This window comes from Pan paniscus, chromosome 13 (assembly GCF_029289425.2).
Source record: "Pan paniscus chromosome 13, NHGRI_mPanPan1-v2.0_pri, whole genome shotgun sequence".
NCBI classification, from domain to species: domain Eukaryota; kingdom Metazoa; phylum Chordata; class Mammalia; order Primates; family Hominidae; genus Pan; species Pan paniscus.
In genome coordinates this window covers 141020063-141043969 of record NC_073262.2, presented here as the reverse complement: position 1 = coordinate 141043969, position 23907 = coordinate 141020063, and the positions used below count along the sequence as shown (strand labels likewise).

Below are 23907 nucleotides of genomic sequence, written 5' to 3'. Positions count from 1 at the left end.
GGCCAGCCCAGCCTTGTTCCACAAGCATCTCCTGGAATCACATGGCTCTGGGTGCCCGGCTTCATCAGAAGACACCCAGAGGTTTCTATGGTGCTTTCGCCAACACCACACGCCCGCCAAGCTGGACACACACATTTGACTGCATTCATTTACAAGGATGTGATTCTGCCCTGACTGACCAGAGTACAACCTTCTTGTAATATGTGTAATTTAACTTTCTTTTGAATTCCATTTTCTTAACAGAACGACCAATTTGCTTGGTTTAAGAAACTGATAACCAATTTGGAATTCAGCTCTATATATGGATTTAAAAACAAGTTTTGTGTATTATTATTATTATTATTATTCTAGAGTGGGTCTTGCTCTGTCACCCAGCCTGGCATGCAGTGGCATGACTATGACTCACTGCAGCCTCAACCTCCTAGGCTCAAGTGATCCTCCCATCTCAGCCTCCTGAGTAACCGGGACTACTGGCACACACCACCATGCCCGGCTTTTTTGTTTATTTTGATGGGGTCTCACTCACTATGTTGCCAGGGCTGGTCGCGAATTCCTGGGCTCAAGTGAGTCTCACGTCTCGGCCTCCCAAAATACTGGGATTACAGGCATGAGCCACCACGGCTGGCCAAAACAAGTTTTATAGTTTTTTTTTTGAGACAGAGTCTCACTCTTTTACACAGGCTGGAGTACAGTGGCACAATCTTGGCTCACTGCAACCTCTGCCTCCCTGGTTCAAGCAATTCTTCTGCCTCAGCCTCCCAAGTAGCTGGGATTACAGGCACCCACCACCACGCCTGGCTAATTTATTTTTTATTTTTAGCAGAGACAGGGTTTCACCATGTTGGCCAGGCTGGTCTCGAACTCCTGACCTCAGGTGATCTGCCTGCCTTGGCCTCCCAAAGTGCTGGGATTACAGGCGTGAGCCACCACACCCGGTCAAGTTCTACAGCTTTAAAAGACATTTAAATTTCTCTTGCTGAATTTAAAAGAAACCAAAGTCCCTCCCAATATCCCTTTATGAAAATACACATAATCAAAAAGGGGTTCTGACTAGGGGGCTTCACTAATGCCCCAATGTAAAGCTTGCATAAACCATACTTATTGAAACACTTTTTAGAAAAATATAAAACATTTTTATTAATAAAGTGTATCCTAGGATAGAGTTAAACTCAGAGCCCAAATGTAGCAAGTAGTTACATTTGAGAATCACTGAGAACAGCTATTCCTTCCCCTCCGACTTAGGCTGGCTCATGCTTGACTTAGAATTTTTCTTACTTCTGCTTTGCTACATTAGTCTTTGCTGGAGAGCCCCTCAGAGGAGCCCACAGTGGTCTACGTAGAGGCGCCATGAACAAGGTTATTTACTCTCTGCATTTTCGGGTGTGGAAAGAAGAGTCCAGAGTGGGGAGCCAAGTCCAGGTCTGAGTGTTTAGTGTCTTCCCTGATGGTGACATGCTGAGCCTTGATCCTGCTTGGGCGTGGCCTCCTTCTGAAGCAGGTTCCTGCGGAAGCTCAAACAGGCTGCTCATCCTGCTTGCTGCTGGCTCACACTGGCTACTGATCCCAAAGCTGCTCAAAGGCCCTGGCCATCTTTTCTCTTATTCGTGTGCCATGACACTGTGCACATCGACCAACAGAAGATAAACCCCATCAGTCCAGGGCAGCTCAGAAGACTAGCACCGGAATAGTTCGGGGGCACTTGTTAATACACTGACTAGAATTCCATATCACCCAAATCCTAAGTAGCACTTCATGTCACCAAGTGACATCATTTTTCTTCACAGATTTCAGTTTTTAAAAGTTGATTATTAAAAAGAAAAATAAGGATGAATATCAAAGTAGAAAGCTGCATTTTAGTCTTGAACTATTTCTTCCAAAGGTTTATTATGCATTTCCTTTGAATATAAATTATCATCAGCTCAACTTTTAAATTCAAATTCCTGAAGTATGACTCCAGTACTCCCTGAAAACTTATTAACCAAAGTATAGAAAAATACTTAATAATCCCATTTGTGTATTGTCTCAAAATAAGAGAAAAATTAAATTTCTCAAATTAAATAAGATCAGGATCTAGTGTGTAGGATAAGATACAGTAACAATCACGTGTAGAGACCTTCTAAAACTTCACAAATGATCTTACAATTTCTGATAAATGCTTACCTATCTTATAAAACTTCAATTCATACTGAAAAGAGATGTGTCACAATATGAATGAAAAGATGTATTTCCCTGAACTTTCCTCACGAGAAAAACAAAACACACACATTTGAAAATAAAAAATCCAAATGCTTATGATTTTTCCATGTGTGAATCAAACTGCACAATCCATACACTTATGGAAAAAATATGTGATTATTTTTAATGATTTACGTATAAAAGAAAAATAAACTTTATGATACAATTTGACAGACTACTTCATAAAAAATTTTACTTACATACAACGTATGCAATTTTTTGCAACCCCCAAATTCTATTCACATATACAAATTCATAAAAGGCAGACATCTTAACTTGAAGTAAAACAAGGTCCATTCAGGGTCATGGCTAAGTCATTTGATTCAGTAGAAAAGAGATTATAAATACATGAAGGGCTACTTAACTCATGTCCCTCCACTCCCCCAAAATGTATTTAATATAATCTGATCAAACAGAATTTTATGGTGCACTATAGGAAGGAGAAAAAGACCAGCGTTTCAGAATGGCAGATCTTAATAATCTGCTCCTGAACTTATTCAGCTCAGAAAATCATATAACAACCTTAGTACAGAATTTATTTTGGAAATTGTGTGAAGAAAAACCCAACGGTGCCATTTGTGCTAATCCTTAAAGAAACAAAACCTGGCCGGGTGCAGTGGCTCATGCCTGTAATTCCAGCACTTTGGGAGGCCGAGGCAGGCGGATCACGAGGTCAGGAGGTGGAGACCATCCTGGTCAACACGGTGAAACCCCATCTCTACTAAAAATACAAAAATTAGCTGGGCGTGGTGGCGTGTGCCTGTAGTCCCAGTTACTCAGGAGGCTGAGGCAGGAGAATCACTTGAACTCGGGAGGCGGTGGTTGCAGTGAGCTGAGATTGCGCCACTGCACTCCAGCCTGGGTGACAGAGTAAGACTCCATCTCAAAAAAAAAAGAAAGAAACAAAACCTTTTCAGGCAATCCTCACACTTTAAATGGCACTCCTCAGTTTACATAATAAATACACTATTTAAAAGTATTAGGACCCAGACCTCAAGACCCATAAGTATGTCTTCAAACACAATGAAATGTTTTATACAGTAACTTAAGACTCTGCTAAGTATTTAAAATAGTATATGTAAGTGAAAAACTATAAACCATGTTTTTAAAAAACTTTTGCTTTAAAAAACAATTTCCAAAAAAATGGCTAACATCAAAAAACGTCGTAAATCAGTGCATCCTTTTAAGTCTTCCTTATGTTGTTTTTCCTAAGCTGCCTGTCTCTTGGGTGTGCACACCCATGCAAAGGAAAAGGCAGGGGGCCAATGCTTTGCAGAGCGAGACCCTCTTGAGGAGAACAAGGACTCTGGGGGGCTGCGCTAGCCTCTGTCTGAGGAAAACCAGGGTAAACTGCGGAAGAAAGTGAGGATGTATGTCCAGACAATGTCCATAAAGGCCATCCTGAAATCTCCTTTTTAAATTTATGAACTTTAAGGACTAGAAACACAAGCAAAAGATAGTAGAGATCAAGAGGAAAATTACATAGAGAAGTACATGCAATTACAAAGAGGTCAAAAAACAAAAATGAAAACAATCCAGTTGATAGGTACCTGATATGGAGACAGGCTGAGGTTAGCCCTTTCCAATGGAAATTAACTAAAAATATAATGTATTCATTTTCAGGCCTCACTCTACTTATCAAGTGCCTATCAAAAAGTACACAGTCATCCTTCATTCGGCACTGACCTCTGAAAGTCTTTCCACTAAACCAAAATAAAGGACTACTGTTCCCTTGGTATGCCCACACCACTTACCTGCTAGAGAGTTCTGGTACAGAACTAAACAGGTTACAGCAGAAACACAAAGAACAGGCTTTCAAAAAAACTTTTCACAGAGGTGTTTGGAAGCGCTATTTATAACTAGCCAGTATTCCATCTGGAAGGAGGTAAGAAAACATGGTTTTTTTAATACACTTAACATGCTTACAGTTTTAAAGCTCTGAAAATTAGCTGGATAATAACATTGTAAACTGTTCATTTTCTTAGCAAACTGGAACTTAAAAGAGTAATAATGATTTTCTATCTTCCTTTTTGCTTTTAAACTGAGGTGACTTTTCATCTCTGAAACTTTTGAGTGTTCACCTTCTCGAAGTCAAATTGATACTATATACCATTTTCTGGATTTTTTCTTCATTCTTGAGGATGTTGGCCTTCACAGCACAGATCTTGTCTTGCTGGTCTTTGATCAGCTGCTCCAGCTCCGCGAGCTCAGCCTTTAAGGGCTCCACGGCACAGTCTGTGATACTGAGGGAGAACAAAACCAGCGGCTCATCACTCTCTCATCTCATTGTGTGTTGGCTTCTTAATTAAGACATTGAAAGACAACAGAAGTAAATTATTCATTTCATCCAAAGAAAAGGATAATATTTATTTCTTATTTTCACAACCCCTGCCACAACCAAAAGTGAAGTCAAACATGAGATTTATAAAAGCAGCAGTTAATATTTCTTCAATGATAATCTTGAAGTCCTTAAATGACATACAGAACAGCCTCTGGGACAAGGAGGTATGCAGCAAAGTCCCCATTGACTTCGGGGACCCCCCCTCCACTACCCCCCACCTATGTTCCTGCCACAGGGCCTCCTCCCCATTACTGCCCCACTCCGCTACACCCCCACCTCTGCTCCTGCTGCAGGGCCCCCTCCCCATTACCCTCCTGCCACGCCCCAACCTGTTCCTGCTGCAGGGCCTCCTCCCCCATTACTCCCCCCACTCCGCTATCCCCTACCTGTGCTCCTGCTGCAGGGCCCCCTCCCCATTATCCCCCTGCTACCCCCAACCTCTGCTCCTGCTGCAGGGCCCCCTCCCCATTACCTTCCTGCCACACCCCAACCTGTTCCTGCTGCAGGGCCTCCTCCCCCATTACTCCCCCGACTCCGCTATCCCCTACCTGTGCTCCTGCTGCAGGGCCCCCTCCCCATTATCCCCCTGCTACCCCCAACCTCTGCTCCTGCTGCAGGGCCCCCTCCCCATTACCTTCCTGCCACACCCCAATCTGTTCCTGCTGCAGGGCCTCCTCCCCCATTACTCCCCCCACTCCGCTATCCCCTACCTGTGCTCCTGCTGCAGCGCCCCCTCCCCACTACTCCCTGCCTCTGCTACCCCCAACCTCTGCTCCTGCTGCAGGGAACCCTCCCCATTACCCTCCTGCTACCCCCCACCTCTGCTCCTGCTGCAGGGCACCCTCTCATTACTACCTCCCACCTCTGCTCCTGCTGCAGGGCCTCCCTCCCCATTATCCCCCTGCTACCCCCCACCTCTGCTCCTGCTGCAGGGCACCCCCCCATTACTACCCCCCACCTCTCCTCCTGCTGCAGGGCCCCCTCCCCATTACTACCCCCCTGCTATCCCCCACCTCTGTTCCTGCTGCAGGGCCTCCCTCCCCATTATCCCCCTGCTACCCCCCACCTCTGCTCTTGCTGCAGGGCACCCCCCCATTACTACCCCCCACCTCTCCTCCTGCTGCAGGGCCCCCTCCCCATTACTACCCCCCTGCTACCCCCCGCCTCTGCTCCTGCTGCAGGGCCTCCTCCCCATTATCCCCCTGCTACCCCCTACCTCTGCTCCTGCTGCAGGGCACCCCCCCATTACTACCCCCCACCTCTCCTCCTGCTGCAGGGCCCCCTCTCCATTATCCCCCTGCTATCCCCCACCTCTGTTCCTGCTGCAGGGCACCCCCCCATTACTACCCCCCACCTCTCCTCCTGCTGCAGGGCCCCCTCTCCATTATCCCCCTGCTACCCTCCACTTCTGTTCCTGCTGCAGGGCACCCCCCCATTACTACCCCCGACCTCTCCTCCTGCTGCAGGGCCCCCTCCCCATTATCCCCCTGCTATCCCCCACCTCTGTTCCTGCTGCAGGGCACCCCCCCATTACTACCCCCCACCTCTCCTCCTGCTGCAGGGCCCCCTCCCCATTACTACCCCCCACCTCTGCTCCTGCTGCAGGGCCCCCTCCCCATTACTACCCCCCTGCCAGCCCCCACCTCTCCTCCTGCTGCAGGGCCCCCTCCCCATTACTACCCCCCACCTCTGCTCCTGCTGCAGGGCCCCCTCCCCATTACTACCCCCCACCTCTGCTCCTGCTGCAGGGCCCCCTCCCCATTACTACCCCTCACCTCTGCTCCTGCTGCAGGGCCCCCTCCCCATTACTACCCCCCACCTCTGCTCCTGCTGCAGGGCCCCCTCCCCATTACTACCCCCCACCTCTGCTCCTGCTGCAGGGCCCCCTCCCCATTACTACCCCCCTGCTAGCCCCCACCTCTCCTCCTGCTGCAGGGCCCCCTCCCCATTACTACCCCCCACCTCTGCTCCTGCTGCAGGGCCCCCTCCCCATTACTACCCCCCACCTCTGCTCCTGCTGCAGGGCCCCCTCCCCATTACTACCCCTCACCTCTGCTCCTGCTGCAGGGCCCCCTCCCCATTACTACCCCCCACCTCTGCTCCTGCTGCAGGGCCCCCTCCCCATTACTACCCCCCTGCCAGCCCCCACCTCTCCTCCTGCTGCAGGGCCCCCTCCCCATTACTACCCCCCACCTCTGCTCCTGCTGCAAGGCCCCCTCCCCATTACTACCCCCCACCTCTGCTCCTGCTGCAGGGCCCCCTCCCCATTACTACCCCCCACCTCTGCTCCTGCTGCAGGGCCCCCTCCCCATTACTACCCCTCACCTCTGCTCCTGCTGCAGGGCCCCCTCCCCATTACTACCCCTCACCTCTGCTCCTGCTGCAGGGCCCCCTCCCCATTACTACCCCCCACCTCTGCTCCTGCTGCAGGGCCCCCTCCCCATTACTACCCCCCTGCTAGCCCCCACCTCTCCTCCTGCTGCAGGGCCCCCTCCCCATTACTACCCCCCACCTCTGCTCCTGCTGCAGGGCCCCCTCCCCATTACTACCCCTCACCTCTGCTCCTGCTGCAGGGCCCCCTCCCCATTACTACCCCCCACCTCTGCTCCTGCTGCAGGGCCTCGGCGTGCTGCCTGTTCTCGCTGTGCCACAGCTGCAGCTCATTCTGCATGGCATCCACGTCTTCCTGGATGTAGTCCATGATCTTCCCCAGGGGAAGTGCGCTCTTGCACAGGGTCTGGATGGAAGTGCGGAGCTTCTCTATCTCCTTGGAAACGATGTCCTTCTCCTTCTTCCATGCCGACTCAAAGAGAGATCGCTCCTACAGTCAGGGAGACATAGGAAGAGGAACACGCCTCCTCAGTCCAAAGGCAGAACAGGGCCGGTGCACTCAGCACACAGCCATGGGGCTGGGAAGAAAGGCCCGCAGGCAGGGACAGTGCTGGTTGTGGGACACTCACTCCCATGCAAAGGGAGAGCCACGCTGCCTAACAGAGTAACTCTGAAGTGCTGCACGCCATCAGAGGACACAGCACTGCCAGGGAGGGGCCGCTCCTTCCCTGCTCAATGGGGATGGGGGTCTGTCTTTACCTGGAAATCCATCTGAGGGCAAATCTCTATACAGGCAGATTTCAGTTCCCAACTAACAAGAAACTTTTGTAGCTATTGTTACAAGAGCTTAGTGACATGGAAGATTTTTCCCAAATGGACTGGCAGAATGAGGGCCTGACCCTACAGCTCTTCAAATGGTCCATCTTCCATCCCAAATGACTTCAAAACCCAGCTTGCCAGGGGGCAAGGGGAAAGAAACCCAAAGGAGAGGCAGAAACTGGTGCCATGGAAAGGAGGGCATGGAGAATGTGCAGGGCAGCCAGCGCCAGCAGCACCCAGCAGCACCCAGCAGCAGCCAGCAGCAGCCAGCAGCACCCAGCAGGCAGAAGGTCAGGTCGACTTAGACGTGACTGTGCTGGCCGCTCAGGGAGGCCACAGAGTCCAGGGGTCAGGGGCCAGATGGAAGGGGTCAAGTTGAGACAGCAGCAGGTGAAGGAGGTGAGGAGGACGCAGAGACGAGTGCAGAGCTGCATGCGCTTTGGGCCAGGAGTTCTTGGGTTCTTTGCCATGCAACATTTAGAATTCTCTTCATATGAGCTTTGATCACAGACATCTCTGAATGTCAGAAACTGATGTGAGTTGATAAGAATCAATAAGCTTGGGAAAATTACTATCAGTTCTTTCTCCTTTCCTTTCTTTTTTTTTTAAATTTTTTTATTATTTTTACACTTTAAGTTTTAGGGTACATGTGCACAATGTGCAGGTTTGTTACATATGTATACATGTGCCATGCTGGTGTGCTGCACCCATTAACTCGTCATTTAACGTTAGGTATATCTCCTAATGCTATCCCTCCCCCCTCCCCCCACCCCACAACAGGCCCCGGATTGTGATGTTCCCCTTCCTGTGTCCATGTGTTCTCATTGTTCAATTCCCACCTATGAGTGAGGACATGCAGTGTTTGGTTTTTTGTCCTTGCGATAGTTTGCTGAGAATGATGGTTTCTAGTTTCATCCATGTCCCTACAGAGGACATGAACTCATCATTTTTAATGGCTGCATAGTATTCCATGGTGTATATATGCCACATTTTCTTAATCCAGTCTATCGTTGTTAGACATTTGGGTTGGTTCCGAGTCTTTGCTATTGTGAATAGTGCCGCAATAAACATACGTGTGCATGTATCTTTATAGCAGCATGATTTATAATCCTTTGGGTATATACCCAGTAATGGGATGGCTGGGTCAAATGGTATTTCTAGTTCTAGATCCCTGAGGAATCGCCACACTGACTTCCCCAATGGTTGAACCAGTTTACAGTCCCACCAACAGTGTAAAAGTGTTCCTGTTTCTCCACATCCTCTCCAGCACCTGTTGTTTCCTGACTTTTTAATGACTGTCATTCTAACTGGTGTGAGATGGTATCTCATGGTGGTTTTGATTTGCATTTCTCTGATGGCCAGTGATGATGAGCATTTTTTCATGTGTTTTTTGGCTGCGTAAATGTCTTCTTTTGAGAAGTGTGTGTTCATATCCTTTGCCCACTTTTTGATGGGGTTGTTTTTTTCTTGTAAATTTGTTTGAGTTCGTTGTAGATTCTGGATATTAGCCCTTTGTCAGATGAGTAGGTTGTGAAAATTTTCTCTAATTTTGTAGGTTGCCTGTTCACCCTGATGGTAGTTTCTTTTGCTGTGCAGAAGCTCTTTAGTTTAATTAGATCCCATTTGTCAATTTTGGCTTTTGTTGCCATTGCTTTTGGTGTTTTAGACATGAAGTCCTTGCCCATGCCTATGTCCTGAATGGTAATGCCTAGGTTTTCTTCTAGGGTTTTTATGGTTTTAGGTCTAACATGTAGTCTTTAATCCATTTTGAATTAATTTTTGTATAAGGTGTAAGGAAGGGATCCAGTTTCAGCTTTCTACATATGGCTAGCCAGTTTTCCCAGCACCATTTATTAAATAGGGAATCATTTCCCCATTGCTTGTTTTTGTCAGGTTTGTCAAAGATCAGATGGTTATCTTCTTTCCTTTCTTTCTTCTCTCTCTCTTTCTTTACAGCCAGGGTCTCACTATGTTGCCCAGGCTACTCTCAAACTCCTGGGCTCAAGTGATCCTCCTGCCTTGCCCTCCCAAAGTGCTGGGATTACAGATGTAAGCCATCATGCCCTGCAACACTGTTTCTTTAGGAAGCCCTCCCTGGACACCCCCACCCCACTCCAGACCGGTAAGGGGCCCTTCCTTGCATCACCCACTTACAGAATGAGCTAGTAAATGCACTCAGTTGTAACAAATCAACTTATTTAATTTGAACGTATCATAGCTACATAATCACTTGCATTACTTCTGCTAGTTTCAGACTGTGGGCTCAGGAGGGCAGGACTTTGTGCCTAGATTCACTGCGGTTCACATAAGCTCTGCCTAAGAATTTGTGAAATGAACTAATGAAGTGGATAAATGATTTATGTATGAAGATCCTAGTTCCACCATTTACTGGCTTGGACAAGTACAAGAAAGCTTTAGCATAATGCCTGGCACATAGAAAGTGTTAAATAATTGGGACTTTAAGTAAAACATAAAACTCATACAACTAATAAGTGAGTTCAGCAAGGTTGTAGTATACAAGATGAGCATATGAAAATCAACTATATTTCTATGTATGAGCAATGAAAACATGGACACTGCAATTAAAAATACAATGCCATTGACAATTGTTCAATAGAAGACTATCCTTAGTTGTAAATCTAACAAAACATGTATAGGACTTGGAAATGGAAAACGAAACAATGCAGATGAAAGAAATCAAAGGAAATCTAAATAAATGAGAAGACACACTGTGTCCATGGATTGGAAGACACGACACAGTAAAGACATGAATTTTCCCCAAACCGATACGCATGTTTAATGCAAATCCTACCAAACTTGCAGCCAATGTTTTTGTATAGACAAGATTATCCTAAAATGTATACAGAAAGGCAAAGGAACTACAATAGCTAAAACATTTTCAGAAAAAGAATAAAGACAGAAATAACCAGTCTACCCAATTTCAAGGCTTTTTTTTGAAATGGAGTCTCACTCTGTCGCCCAGGCTGGAGTGCAGTTGTGTGATCTTGGCTCACTGCAACCTCTGCCTCCCAGATTCAAGCGATTCTCCTGCCTCGGCCTCCCAAGTAGCTGGGATCACAGGCGCACACCAGCATGCCCAGCTAATTTTTGTTTTAGTAGACATGGGATTTTACCATGTTGGCCAGGTTGGTGTCAAACTCCTGAGCTAAGGTGATCCTCCCATCTCGGCCTCCCAAAGTGCTGGGATTACAGGTGTGAGCCACCGCGTAGGCTTCAAGTCTTTTTATACAATTACAGTAATCAAGACAGTGCAGTATTGACAGAGGGACATAGATCAAATGAACAGAACACAGAATCCAAAAGTAGATCCATACGAATATGTCCATATGCCCAAGCAATCTTTGACAAAGGTACAAAAGCAATTTAGTGGCGGAGAGAGCTTTGCACCATTTGGCACTGGGTTAAGTGGACATCCATAAGCCAAAAAACAAACAAACAAAACGTTGACCTCATCTCATATCTTAAACAAAAATTAACTCGAAATGGACTATGGATTTAAATATAATCTATAAAACTTTAAGATAAAAAACACAGGAGGAAAAAGTCTTTGGGTTCGAAGACTTGACACCAAAAGCATGACAAAAATTTCAAATGTTTGCTCTGCGAAAGACCCTGGGAAGAAGCCGCAAAGGTAAGTCACAGACTGAGCAAAAACAACTGCAAATCACACATCCAATAAAGGACTTATAGCTAGAATATGCAAAGAACTCTTAAAACACAACAGCAAGAAAGCAAATAATTCAATTAGAAAATGGGCAAAAGACACATTTCACTGAAGAAGATATAAGGATGGCCAACACACACATGAAAATATGTTTGAAATCATTAGGCATTAGGGAAATGCGAATTCAAACCACAATGAGCCATCACCACACAACAATCAGAATGGCTAAAATAAAAAATAGTGACAACACCAAATGCTGGTTAGGGAAAACTGGATCACTCATTGCTGACGGGAATGTAAAAAGATATGGCCACTCTGGAACACAGTTTGGCAGTTTCCTATAAAACTAAACATGCAACTACAGTATCAACCAACAGTTGTACTCCTGGGCACTTATCCAAACAAATGAAAATTCATGTTTATAGAAAAACCTGTACACAAATGCATGCGGATGCTTTAATCAAAGTAGCCACAAACTGGAAACAACCCCCGTGTCCTTCGACAGGTAGTTGGTTAACTAAACTGTGGTGCATCCACACCAGGGAAAACTATCTACCAATAAAAAGGAACAGACTGGCCAGGCACGGTGGCTCATGCCTGCAATCCCAGCACTATGGGAGGCTGAGGCAGGCGGATCACCTGAGGTCAGGAGTTCGAGACCAGCCTGACCAACATGGCAAAACCCCCTCTATACTAAAAATACAAAGTTAGCCAGGCGTGGTGGCGCATGCCTGTAATCCCAGCTACTCGGGAGGCTGAGGCAGAAGAATCCCTTGAACCCGGGTGGGGGGGCGAGGTTGCAGTGAGCCGAGATCACGCCATTGCACTCCAGCCTGGGCAACACAAGCAAAACTCCGTCTCGAGAAAAAAAAAAAAGGAACAGACTGCTAATCCATGGGACAAACTGGATGGCCCTCAGAGGATTATGAATAAGAAAAGTGAATCCCAAGAGGTTACATGCTGTAGGATTCCTTTTACACAAGATTCTTGAAAGACAAAGTTACAGAAATGGAGAACTGATGGTGGTAGCTGGGGGTGAAGGAAGAGTTCAAGGTGGGGGAAGAGGGTGTGGCTATAAAAAGGCAACAAGAGGGATCTTTGAGGTGATACAAATGTTCTGGATCCTGTTTCATTGTCAATATCCTGGTTGACAATGTACTATGGTTCTGTAAGATGTTATCACTGGGGGAAAGTGGGCAAAAGGCATACAGTATATCTCTATTATTTCTTTTTCTACTATTTGTTCTTTACAGGGTTTCACTGTGTTGCCCAGGCTGAACGCAAACTCCTGGGCTCAAGTGATTCTCCTGCCTCAGCCTCCCAAAGTAGCTGGGGCTACAGGCACGTGCCACCACACCTGGGCGTCTATTATTTCTTATAACTGGATATGAATCTATGGTTATATCAAAACGTTTAATTTCTAAAAGGCTATATAAAATGCCTTTAAATTAAGATGCTAAATGACTGAAATGAATTCAATAAAATAAGCTACTTCCCAAGAGAAAAATATATTGTCTTTATTATACACAAATTAGTAAATGTCTCATTGACTTAGTTAAGAAATTCAAACTTCTATTAAAACCCATTCATAATGACTATCAAGTAATTCCTGTGCATTTGGCATCGTGTTAACTCTAATATAAAAATGTTTAGGGCATGGACCTTAAGGTAGGAGACTAATATGAACAAATATCTTACAAAATTGGAGAGTTACAATGTAGAAAAAGACACTAAGAGGTAATCTGGCCAAACTCCTCATATTTCTATTGCACAGGACCAAGCAGAATTTGGAACACTAATCTTAAAGCTTATAATTTTATTTTTAAGAGATTAAGACTTTAAAATAAGTACACTTGGGCTGGGATTGTGATAGTCAGGACAGGTTTTATTATTAGCATAAAGGCACTGGAATACATTGCTGCAAAACACCAACACTCTGGCAATTTTCAAGCTTTCATTTAACACAGCAGGGGCAGGGTGAATGCATCAAGCCGTGATTATTTGCTTTAAAAAGCACACCTCTCTGATGACAGACCTCGAGTTATATGTTGCTCATGTAGATATATCAACAATTTTCCAGATAAAAACAACCTTGTTTTAATCCAATAGTAGTTTGAGGATCTATTACCCCCACACAGGAATTAGATGACTGCCCCTGCTGTGTTAATTATTGAAAATCTGTCATGGCTGGGTGTGTTGGCTCATGCCGGTAATCCCAGCAATTTGGGAGGCTGAGGTGGGCAGATCACTTGAGGCCAGAAATTTGAGACCAGCCTGGCCAACATGGTGAAACCCTGCCTCTACAAAAAAAATACAAAAATTACCAAGGCGTGGTGGTGCACACCTGTAGTCCCAGCTCCTCAGGAGGCTAAGCAGGGAGGACTGCCCGAGCCCAGGAGGAGAAGGTTGCAGTGAGCCAAGACTGTGCCACTGTACTCCAGCCTGGGCAACAGAGCGAAACCCTTTTTTCTCAAAAAAGAAAAAAGAAAAGAAAAGGAAAGGAAATCTGTCATTACACAAAATATGACCTAAAACCACCTAGACCATAGGAGGATTCGGGGGCAACAGGACCCGCAGTCAGTGCCTTGTGGTTCCAGGGCCTGGTGCCAACCCAGCCTCACCACCTCCTAACTTTATGACCTTGGAATGACCTCTCTGTACCTCAGCTTCCTCACAATAAAATGGAAATAATAATATTTATCCTTCAGGTAACATTAAATGGGATAATATAAAGTAAGCAGTTCAGTGCCTCACACATAGTAAACCCTCAAATAGATGTTAACCATTATCGTAAATTTATTCCCCAGAAAGAAGCAAGTTGCAAGTGCCCCCAGGACAAAGCATGGGTGCTTTTTCCTGTGCACTGATACAGTTATTTTACCTCCTGTCAACTTGTTGGCTATGAAAGATTCTTAGCCAGGCATGTTTGGAATACTTTAGCGCACAATGAAAAAAGTATTTATAGATATTATCAGCACCACCTAACAAGCTGTCATGTCCAGGCAAGTTCTTTCATTAAAATGTAATTTACCTTCCTCATCGACACACTTCCTTCTCCATCTCCATTTTAAGAATATAAATAACCCACAGCTATGAAATTCATCTCAAAGCTCTTTTCTCCGCTGAAAGGTTGGTGATCCTGAGCTCAGAGGAAGTCTGCTGTGAACATCGCAGAACCACCCACGGCACCTTTTTGTGGCACCCTCACCATGGATCCAGTGTCTAAAGGCAGTTTCTCCAAGTTAGGCAAACAGAGAGGTGGCAGCCCACGTGTGTTTCAAGGGGACACAAAGTCACCCCTCTTGTCCCCTCCTGCCTCCTACCTGGCTGGCCTCCCTTTTCCTGCGGGCTAAAGACTGTTTACTCAGCTGCCTTCTGGCAGGAAGGCCTCTGGCAAGGCAGCTCAGCGTTGGGCCACTTCATGTGCTCACGTGCGCACACACTTTTCAGAAAATGCTTCCAAGATTTCTCAGGCGAACAGTTATTTCTGGGACTATTTTATTTACATTTTACCACACACACACTTGTCCTCAGAAACATGGGCATTTGCACTTCTAGTGATTTTTAAATTTATAGTTATTGATTATAAGTCATATAAATACACATTATTGACCTTAGAGATTTATTTGAATTTCAACTGCAATCCTTCAAGAGAATTATTACTATTATTATTATTATTATTATTATTATTTGAGATGGAGTCTCACTCTGTCACCCAGGCTGGAGTACAGTGGCGCAATCTCAGCTCATTGCAACCTCCACCTCCCAGGTTCAAGAGATTCTTCTGCCTCAGCCTCCCAAGTAGTTGAGATTACAGGTGCCTGCTACCACATCTGGCTAATTTCTGTATTTTTAGTAGAGATGGGGTTTCACCATGTTGGTCAGGCTGGTCTTGAACTCCTGACCTCAAGTGATCTACCCACCTTGGCCTCCCAAAGTGCTGGGATTACAGATGTGAGCCACTGCACCCGGCCAAAAGTATTATTTTTAAAATATCTTAAAATAAAATTTAAAAAATGAAGATGGAAATAATAGACACTGAGTACTCCAAAATGCGGGAGGGTTGGGAGGGGGAGGGTTGAAAAATTACCCACTGGGTGCAACATTCACTACTGGGTGATGGGTACACCAGAAGCCAAATCCCTACCCATTAACAAGCATGCCCATGTACCCCCAAATCTAAAATAAAATAAAATGTAAAAAAAAAAATGTCTCAGAAGTCTGGTCTTTAATGCTGCCAGAAGTCCCTCTCGGAAGCAGGATCCAGGGCACACGGGAATGGAGGCCTCTGACCCCTGCCCTGCCCCGCTGCTGGATGTGACTGCTCAGCCACACTCCTGAGCAGGGCTCTACCCGACATTAAGCAAACCCAATAAACAAAAGCCTGATTAACTGTAGGGTGGGGAGGTGGGCAATAAATCAAAAGAGTATGTATTTGCTTCAAATAACATACTCTCTCATGACCTCAGGAATTGATTTATATGCAACCTGTCAAAAGTTTGTTTTCTAGGCTGGGCGCAGCGGCTCACACTGTAATGCCAGCACTTTGGAAGGCCAAGGCGGGCAGATGGCTTGAGCCCAGGAGTTTGAAACCAGCCTGGACAACGTGGTGAAACTCCATCTCTATAAAAAATTATCCAGGCATAGTGGTGCATGTTTGTGGTCCTGGCTACCTAGGAGGCTGAGGTGGGAAGATTGCTTGAGCCCAGGATGCAGAGGTTACAGTGAGCCAAGATGATGCCCTTGAGCCCAGGAGGTCGAGGATGTAGTGAGCTGAGATCACGCCACTGCACTCCAGCCTGGGCAACAGAGCAGGACTCTGTCTCAAAAAAAAAAAGTTGTGTTCTTCATAAACGGAGGAATACCTGCATTCAATTTACAAAAGAAAAGCACAGAATGACTGAATAATTATTCTAAGTGTCCTGTTCATCCAGAAATATTCCATCACCAAACTTCTTCATATGTTCATCTCGAATGTAGGTCAAGTTGGATCCCTTGAACACACAAGCAAAACAGCCTACAAACACATCCTTTTTTTTTTTTTTTTTGAGACAGGGTCTCCCTCTGTCCCTCAGGCTGGAGTGCAGTGGCACGATCTCAGCTCACTGCAACTTCCGCCTCCCCAGTTCAAGTGATTCTCCTGCCTCAGCCTCCCGAGTAGCTGGGATTATAGGCACGCATCATCACGCCAGGCTAATTTTTGTATTTTTTGTAGAGACGTGGTTTCACCACGTTGGCCAGGCTAATCTTGAACTCCTGACCTCAAGTGATCCACCCACCTTGGCCCCCACAAAGTGTTGGGATAACAGGCATAAGCCACCGGACCCGACTAATTTTTTGAGACAGAGTCTTGTTCTGTCACCCAGGCTGGAATGCAGTGGTGCAATCACAGCTCACTGCAGCCTTGGACTTCTAAGCTTAATAATCCTTCCATCTCAGCCTCCCAAGTAGCTGGGATACAGGTGTGCACCACCATGCCTGGCTAATTTTTTTAATTTTTTACTTTTGCAGAAACGAGGTCTTGCTATGTTGCCCAGGCTGGTCTTGAACTCCTGGTCTCAAGTGATCCTCCTCTTTAGATCTCAAAGCATTGGGATTACAGGCATGAGCCATCATGCCCAGCCTCAAAATTATGTTTAAGAATCAACCATGTTACATGTATTTTGTTCATTTGCGTTTCTGAATAGTGTTTTATTATATGAATGAAATACCACTATTCATCCATTCTGCCACTGACGGACAACATTTGGGTTATTTTTTTTGTCTAGGGCTATTACAAAAAAATACAACTCTGAATAATCTTATATATGTCCCAATAGAGATGAGCACGTGACTGTCGGGTATGCAACAGGAAGTGGCATTACTGGGTCAAAGGGTGTGTGTTCTCAACTTTATGATGTAATGCCAAACCGTTTTCATATAGTTTTAGAAATTTACATCAACTATTTTTCATTAATCACTATCTTATTTCTAGGCTATAAAGGAAGCTTTAGCTCTACTCCCATGCCATTTCTACAATCTGACAACTGAAGATAATAACTACTGAACTGTTATCTGGCAGCAGCTAGAAAACTGCTACTCCAAGTCAGGAATAGGCTGTTAAAAGGAGCCTTCCAAATAACAGACCGCTGCTCATTAGACGAATTACTTACAACTACTTACACATGGATGGTAAGCCTTTAGCATGGATGTATGAGAAGCTGGACAGGATGAGGGCTAACTGCCCAGATCGGGGCCCAACAGATCTGGGGTAGCTCCTACCTCTGGGACTTACTGTCTATATCATCTTGGACTAGGTAACTTTTGTGCCTCATTTTCCTAACCTAGCAAATGGGTGTAACGCCTATCTCATCTGTAGGTGACCGTATTAAATAAAACATGCAATTCCTTAGTCATGGTAAGTGCTCTATAAATGTTAGCTGTTAGAATAATTATATTGTCTATAATGAATAATTATTAATGGTAAATTTCTATAGGAGAAAAAATGCATACAGAGCAAAATATCATTAAATGTTAGCTACTTTTACAGATAAACGTGAATGGCCTTGGAAGATGAATGAGAAACCCTCTTAGAATTATGTGTTAAGCCAGGGTGAGTGAGCTTGGCATGAGCCCCAATGGGTCACTGCGGTCAAGGCAAAAGATCAGAACACAAAACAGAGAAATCTTCAAACTGGCCTTTCTGATGGACCTTAAAATGGTCTGAAAATTGATTTTATGAGTTGGGTTATTCTTGTCATACCCAACTAAATCAGAGATAGGGTTGAGGGGAAAAAGCACTCAGGGCATCTACTTCAAGAGTTAAATTTTGGCCGGGCTCAGTGGCTGACGCCTGTAATCCCAGCAGTTTAGGAGGCCCAGGCGGGCAGATCACCTGAGGTCAGGAGTTCAAGACCAGCCTGGTCAACATGGTGAAACCCCGTCTCTACTAAAAATACAAAAATTAGCCAGGCATGGTGGCGCACACCTGTAGTCCCAGCTACTTGGGAGGCTGAGGCAGGAGAATCGCTTGAACCTGGGAGGCGGAGGTTGCAGTGAGCCAAAATCACACCACTGCACGCTAGCCTGGGAGACAGAGTGAGACTCTGTCACAAAAATAAAAAGAAAAAAAGTTTAAGAGTTATATTTTTCAGAAGCCCAGTTGCTGACACAGCCTGCTGTAACTCTAAGACCAGTTTTATCTAGAAGCCACTGAAACAACCCTCTGTGACTCTAAGACCGGCTTTACCTACCACTGTCACTCACCAATCCCAGCTTGCCAGCTCCCCAAAACTTTTCTAGTGCCAATGAGTTTTCCTCCAAGACAATACGTAACCTTTCTCTTTCTGATAAAACTCCCAACCTGCTCTGTTCTTCAGACATACCGAAGACCATCTGGTCTGCATGTATACCCCAAATTGTAATTCTTTCTTCCCGAATAAAATGTTTTAAATTTCAAGATTTGTCTCTATATTTTATTTGACTTCGACAAGGGAAATATTTATTAAAATCACCTGTTCACTGAAGGGTGACAGACTATCCCACCCAAAAATATGCTACTTTGGCAGGAGCATTATTTTGAGCTAAAGGCACTTAAAAAACAGCGGTGCAAGAAGGCCAGTCTGACTTCCCCCTTTCTTCTTAAAAGCAGGTGATGAAACTCCCATGTAGGAGATGCCCTCCTTGCACCAAAAGGAAAGAAACATTCTCATCACCAGAGGTGGGTTTGAGGCCAAAAGAATTCTGTACAAACAGACTTAGCAGTCCACGGAAAAACTGGCTTTCACGAAACCGGTCCCTGGTAGCAAAAAGGTTGGGGACCACTGTTGTAGAATATCTAAATAGGGTCATGGTACCCACCCTTGTTCCTGACTGTAGGAGAAATATCTCCAGCCACTCACTATTACATACGATGTTGACTGTTGACACAGGTGTTTTCTCTCTCTCATGAAAAAGAAGTATTTTTCTATTCCTAGTTCATTACAGGTTTTCAGTATAATGGATATTGAATTTTACATGAGTCATTTATTTTTAAGAGAAAGTACACTGACTAGTGATTTTATCCGGTTCAGGAATAATTTCTTGGTTAAATGTAAGGTAAGTAGTCAACACTTACACGATGCTACAGGCCGGGCGCAGCGGTTCACGCCTGTAATCCCAGCACTTTGGGAGGCCGAGGCGGGCAGATCACGAGGTCAGGAGATCGAGACCATCCTGGCTAACACGGTGAAACCCCGTCTCTACTAAAAATACAAAAAATTAGCCGGGCGTGGTGGCGGGCGCCTGTAGTCCCAGCTACTCGGGAGGCTGAGGCAGGAGAATGGCGTGAACCCGGGAGGCGGAGCTTGCAGTGAGCCGAGATCGCACCACTGCACTCCAGCCTGGGCGACAGAGCGAGAGTCCGTCTCAAAAAAAAAGAAAGAAAGAAAGAAAAATAAAAAGCTACAACTGACTTGAATTTCTTAACTGAAATGACTGGCTCTTCCCTGGCCATGGCTACATGAAGAAGGAGAAAATACTGGAGAAACTGCTAAGGGAGCTAGTGACAAATACATTTATCTAACAGGAAACAGAGTTTCCATCCTAGAAGATCTTCTATCTCACTTTTGATTATAGAATAAAATACACGCTTTAGGAAAAATTACTAGCAATTCTTAACCTTCACTTTTGTTCAAATTTCTTCATCTTTGCTGAAATGAAATCTCTAAACTCCATTCTAGCCATAGAGTTTTAGGATTCTGTAATCCTTTTTAAAGGACATCAGGCCAGGCGCGGTGGCTCACGCCTGTAATCCCAGCACTTTGGGAGGCTGAGGCGGGCAGATCACAAGGTCAGGAGCTCAAGACCAGCCTGGCCAACATGGTAAAATGTATTTTTAAAAAAAAATACAAAAAAAAAAATTAGTCAGGCGGGGTGGCATGCATCTGTAATCCCAGCTACTCCAGAGGCTGAGGCAGGAGAATTACTTAAACTCAGGAGGCAGAGGTTGCAGTAAGCCAAGATCACACCACTGCACCCCAGCCTGGCCAACAGAGCAAGACTCCATATATACATACATACATACATACATACATACATACATACATCACGTTGATTCTGGACAGATTAGAAAAGGAGAAACCAGACTAGCAAACAAGTGTAAAACAGAACAAAAGATCAGAGGCAACTGTTGTCAGCCGTGGGCGGAGGCAGCATACAAGTGAGAGCCCCGAGACAAGGGACACTCAGGAGGCCAGCCCACCAGTGCCCCAGATCTTGTGTGGGGATGACAGCCTGACCAGGGCACAGAGCTGAGTCTACATGGAGGAGCATGAGGGTGCCACTGAGCCAAGGAGGATGCATCCAGATGGGGGGCCCTGCAGGACCACAGCTGAATCAGAGAACAAGCCAGTGGACAAAATGTAGTAGAAAACTAACAAATAGTCAACCCCAAAGATGGCAGTAAATAAGCAAAAGAGGAACAAAAACCATAAGGGGAGATATGTGAAACAAAGAGCAAGATGACAGACTTAAGCCTCCCTATATCAACAACTGCACTAAATGTAAACGGACTAAATTAGAACACCATGCAAAGAATAACAACAGGAATTCACAAAAAGAGAAATGCAACTAGCACAAACAAAAAGTTATTCACCTCAATTTGCAACATGAAAAGTAATAAAACGGGTTTAGCTCCTAGCAAGGAATCCAAAATCAATTAAGATGTCCAGTGTTTGCTAGAATGAGGAAATGAACACATTCAGGTATGGGACAGAAAGATGTTGACAATCTAGACGACCCAAGATTCTACTTCTGAGATTTACCCTTAGGAAACGTTAGAGAGGTGCTAAAAAATACATGGGCAAGATTTTTCATCTCAGCATTTCTAATTATAGCAAAAGCCTGTAAGCACACCAGCACCAAAGTCAGCAGGGGCCTAGGGAAACGCCACGGTGTATCTGTGCAGTGGGACAGTGAGCATTCACCTGTTGGATGATGACTGACAGACTCAATGCAGATTGTTCATTAATAGGTAGTTTCCAAAGGCCTATGCTGGACAGCACCATTATGTGCAGCCACACACTCACAGCACTTACTGAGCACCTACTGTGTGCCAGGGCCCGGGCCCACTGCCCTTGGGACTCTCACAATCTAGTCAGAAAAGAGACCCACAAGTTTGATTCAAGTTGCCGAGACACCAAGGAGATGGGGGAATGGAAGAAGAGCCCCACACAGTCTGGGTGGTAGGAGACTGCCTGGAGGGCAGCCTACAGCAGGTGGGCCTATAGTGGGTGAGTATTCCAGACAAAGGGGAGAGCTGGGTGCAGACTTCCTCAGAGATGAAAACCACCAGCAGGTTCCGGAAGCCAAGGGAAGGCTGCAGGCTGGAGGACAGTGTGTAGAGACAGGCAGGGAGGTGGCTGGAGCCCGAGAGTGGTGAGGATTTCGGACTTGATCCTATGGGCGATAAAAAGCCAACAAAGGGATTTCAGGAGCACAGAAACCTAATGAGATCGAAGTTTTAATAAAAACACTTGGCTTCCAACTTGGGAGAGAGAGAGAGGAGGCAACGAGGCTCTTGTGACCAACCGTCCAGGGAACTGATGAAGGCAGGAGAGGATGGCAGCAGGACTAGAGAGAAGCATGCAGGCTTCTTGCTTTATGAGAGATGGAGGGGCAGGGAGGGAGGGGTGGGACTCTCTTGAGCAACTTGGGGGACAGTGATGCCCTATGCTGAGCCAGCAAAGGAGGTCTGTCTGGGAGGAAGCTGGTGACACTCGACTGTGAGCTGCTGAGCCTCAGACATCTATGGGGTGCCACGGGAAGACGTGCCGCTCCCAGGAAAAGGCCTGCCTGGAGGCAGACATCCACATGTCCCTCACCCTCCCCGACCTGCTGATCTGAACACACCATTTCACTGCCTCCAGATGCAAATGACAACTTAAGCTGCTATATAAAGTTCTTGTGTTGCAATGTTTCCTTTACGATCATGAAATTTTTCTGGATTCTTTCAACATTTAATGTTGCAAAAGTTTGTGGTCAATCTGATTTTTGTTCTTTTATCAGCTTTTTTGGCTGGGTCCTTTGCAGAGCTCTTTTCTTATCCTTGACAGTCAACAATTCCACCAGGATGTGTCTCAGTATCATATTGGTACTTTTTAGCTGACACTCAGGGAGTGCCTTCCTGTCTGCATACTCAGGTCTTCCATGCAGGAGAACCACTGTGGCATCTTTTTCGCCTGTTTTCGTATCCTCCTTATGAATGCCGACCATCACACCCGGGCTCTCTGTCCCCTTTCTGTCATCTCCTCTCTCACATGTCCCCATGGCTTTGGTGTTTCCTTCTTCATATTCTGGAAAGGCTTCTCAAGTTTGCCCCAAACATCACTGGTTGCTTATTCTGTTGTGTCGATTCTGCTTCTTTACGGCTTCAGGTAAATACTTTGTTCCTCTGATCACATCCGTGTGCCTCCATAACAGTCCCTCCTTGACTCAGCGCGCTCCTCTTCCCCATCTGTGGCTTCCTACCCGCCAGCCCCTTTCCTTCTCAGCCGGTCTTCATGTCATTTTTTTGCTTTTCGCTTAATCATTGGCATTTTTTAAATTCGTAGAGCATGATGAACATATTTACAGAAGTATCCCACCCCACGCCCACGACGAGCTTTCCTCAAAGGTCCCCATCAGTTCTGCTCACGTGGGGTGCTTCATGAACCCTCTCTCTGCTCACTACCTGGAACAGTGGTGCAAATGAATGTTTATACCCATTTTCGAGGATCCCATCAGGGACAAGTGCAGGGCAGTGGCCCATCAGGGTGGTGTCTACAAGGGAACTTCGGTCCATCTCTCTTCAGTGACTGGAGGAGCCCCTGGCCAGCATCCTTCCACACAGTGCTGCTTGCAGGCACAGGACTGGCCCCCACCTTCCCGGCCTCCAGCGTGGTAGCAAGCCTGCCTGAACCTGGGAGCATCTCAGGGCCCACTTCCAAATGCCACAGCAGGGAGCAAGAATCAAAGAGCACCCCACCCGCCACCCATGCCTATGGCCGCCTCCAAGGGTGTCAGTGGGGTTCAGTGGGCCCTACAGGCCCTCCTCGAATCCAGCCCCATCTGCAAGTCCCAAAGAAACTTTTCTAAAGTTTCTGGAATGCGGGTGCAACCCTCACTGGTTTTTGCCCCATTTTTATGTTCCATTCATTTCACTGGGATTCTGAGAGGGGGAAGATAAACTTGGGTTCAAGCTACCCTAGCTGACCCAGGAGTTCCATGGAAACAGAATTCTGAAAAAAAAAATAATAAATAAATAAATAATTTTAAAAAAAAACCCCAAGCATCCTACCCAAATCCCGTCATTGTGGCAAGAAAAATAGTTGCTATTCTGTAAATAGGACAGATGAAGCCTTTTGAGAGTATCCTCAGGAACCAAAACAAATGAGTCAGACTCAATAGAGATCTGGAAAAACTGGTTTCAAGCACTCAAAAGAACTTAAGTCTCTATGGAAGATATTCCCAGGAAGGATCCTTGCTCTCCATCCTTGTT

The 23907-nt window shown here is 45.7% G+C and overlaps 1 protein-coding gene across 7 annotated transcripts in view; it reads right to left on the bottom strand.

Annotated features, from left to right (window-relative positions):
- Nucleotides 1-2333: 2333 nt before the first annotated feature.
- Nucleotides 2334-23907, bottom strand: part of TRAF3IP1 (TRAF3 interacting protein 1) — an 81926-nt gene continuing 60352 nt past the window's right edge. For all 7 annotated transcript variants that reach the window (XM_055109270.2, XM_034955488.4, XM_063595346.1 and 4 more), the window contains 2 exons: nt 7177-7397; nt 2334-4478 (listed from right to left, as the gene is read on the bottom strand). In XM_055109270.2, the coding sequence (XP_054965245.1) occupies nt 4313-4478; nt 7177-7397 (387 nt within the window). In that variant the 3' untranslated portion in view covers nt 2334-4312. The remainder of the gene's footprint in view (nt 4479-7176; nt 7398-23907) is intronic.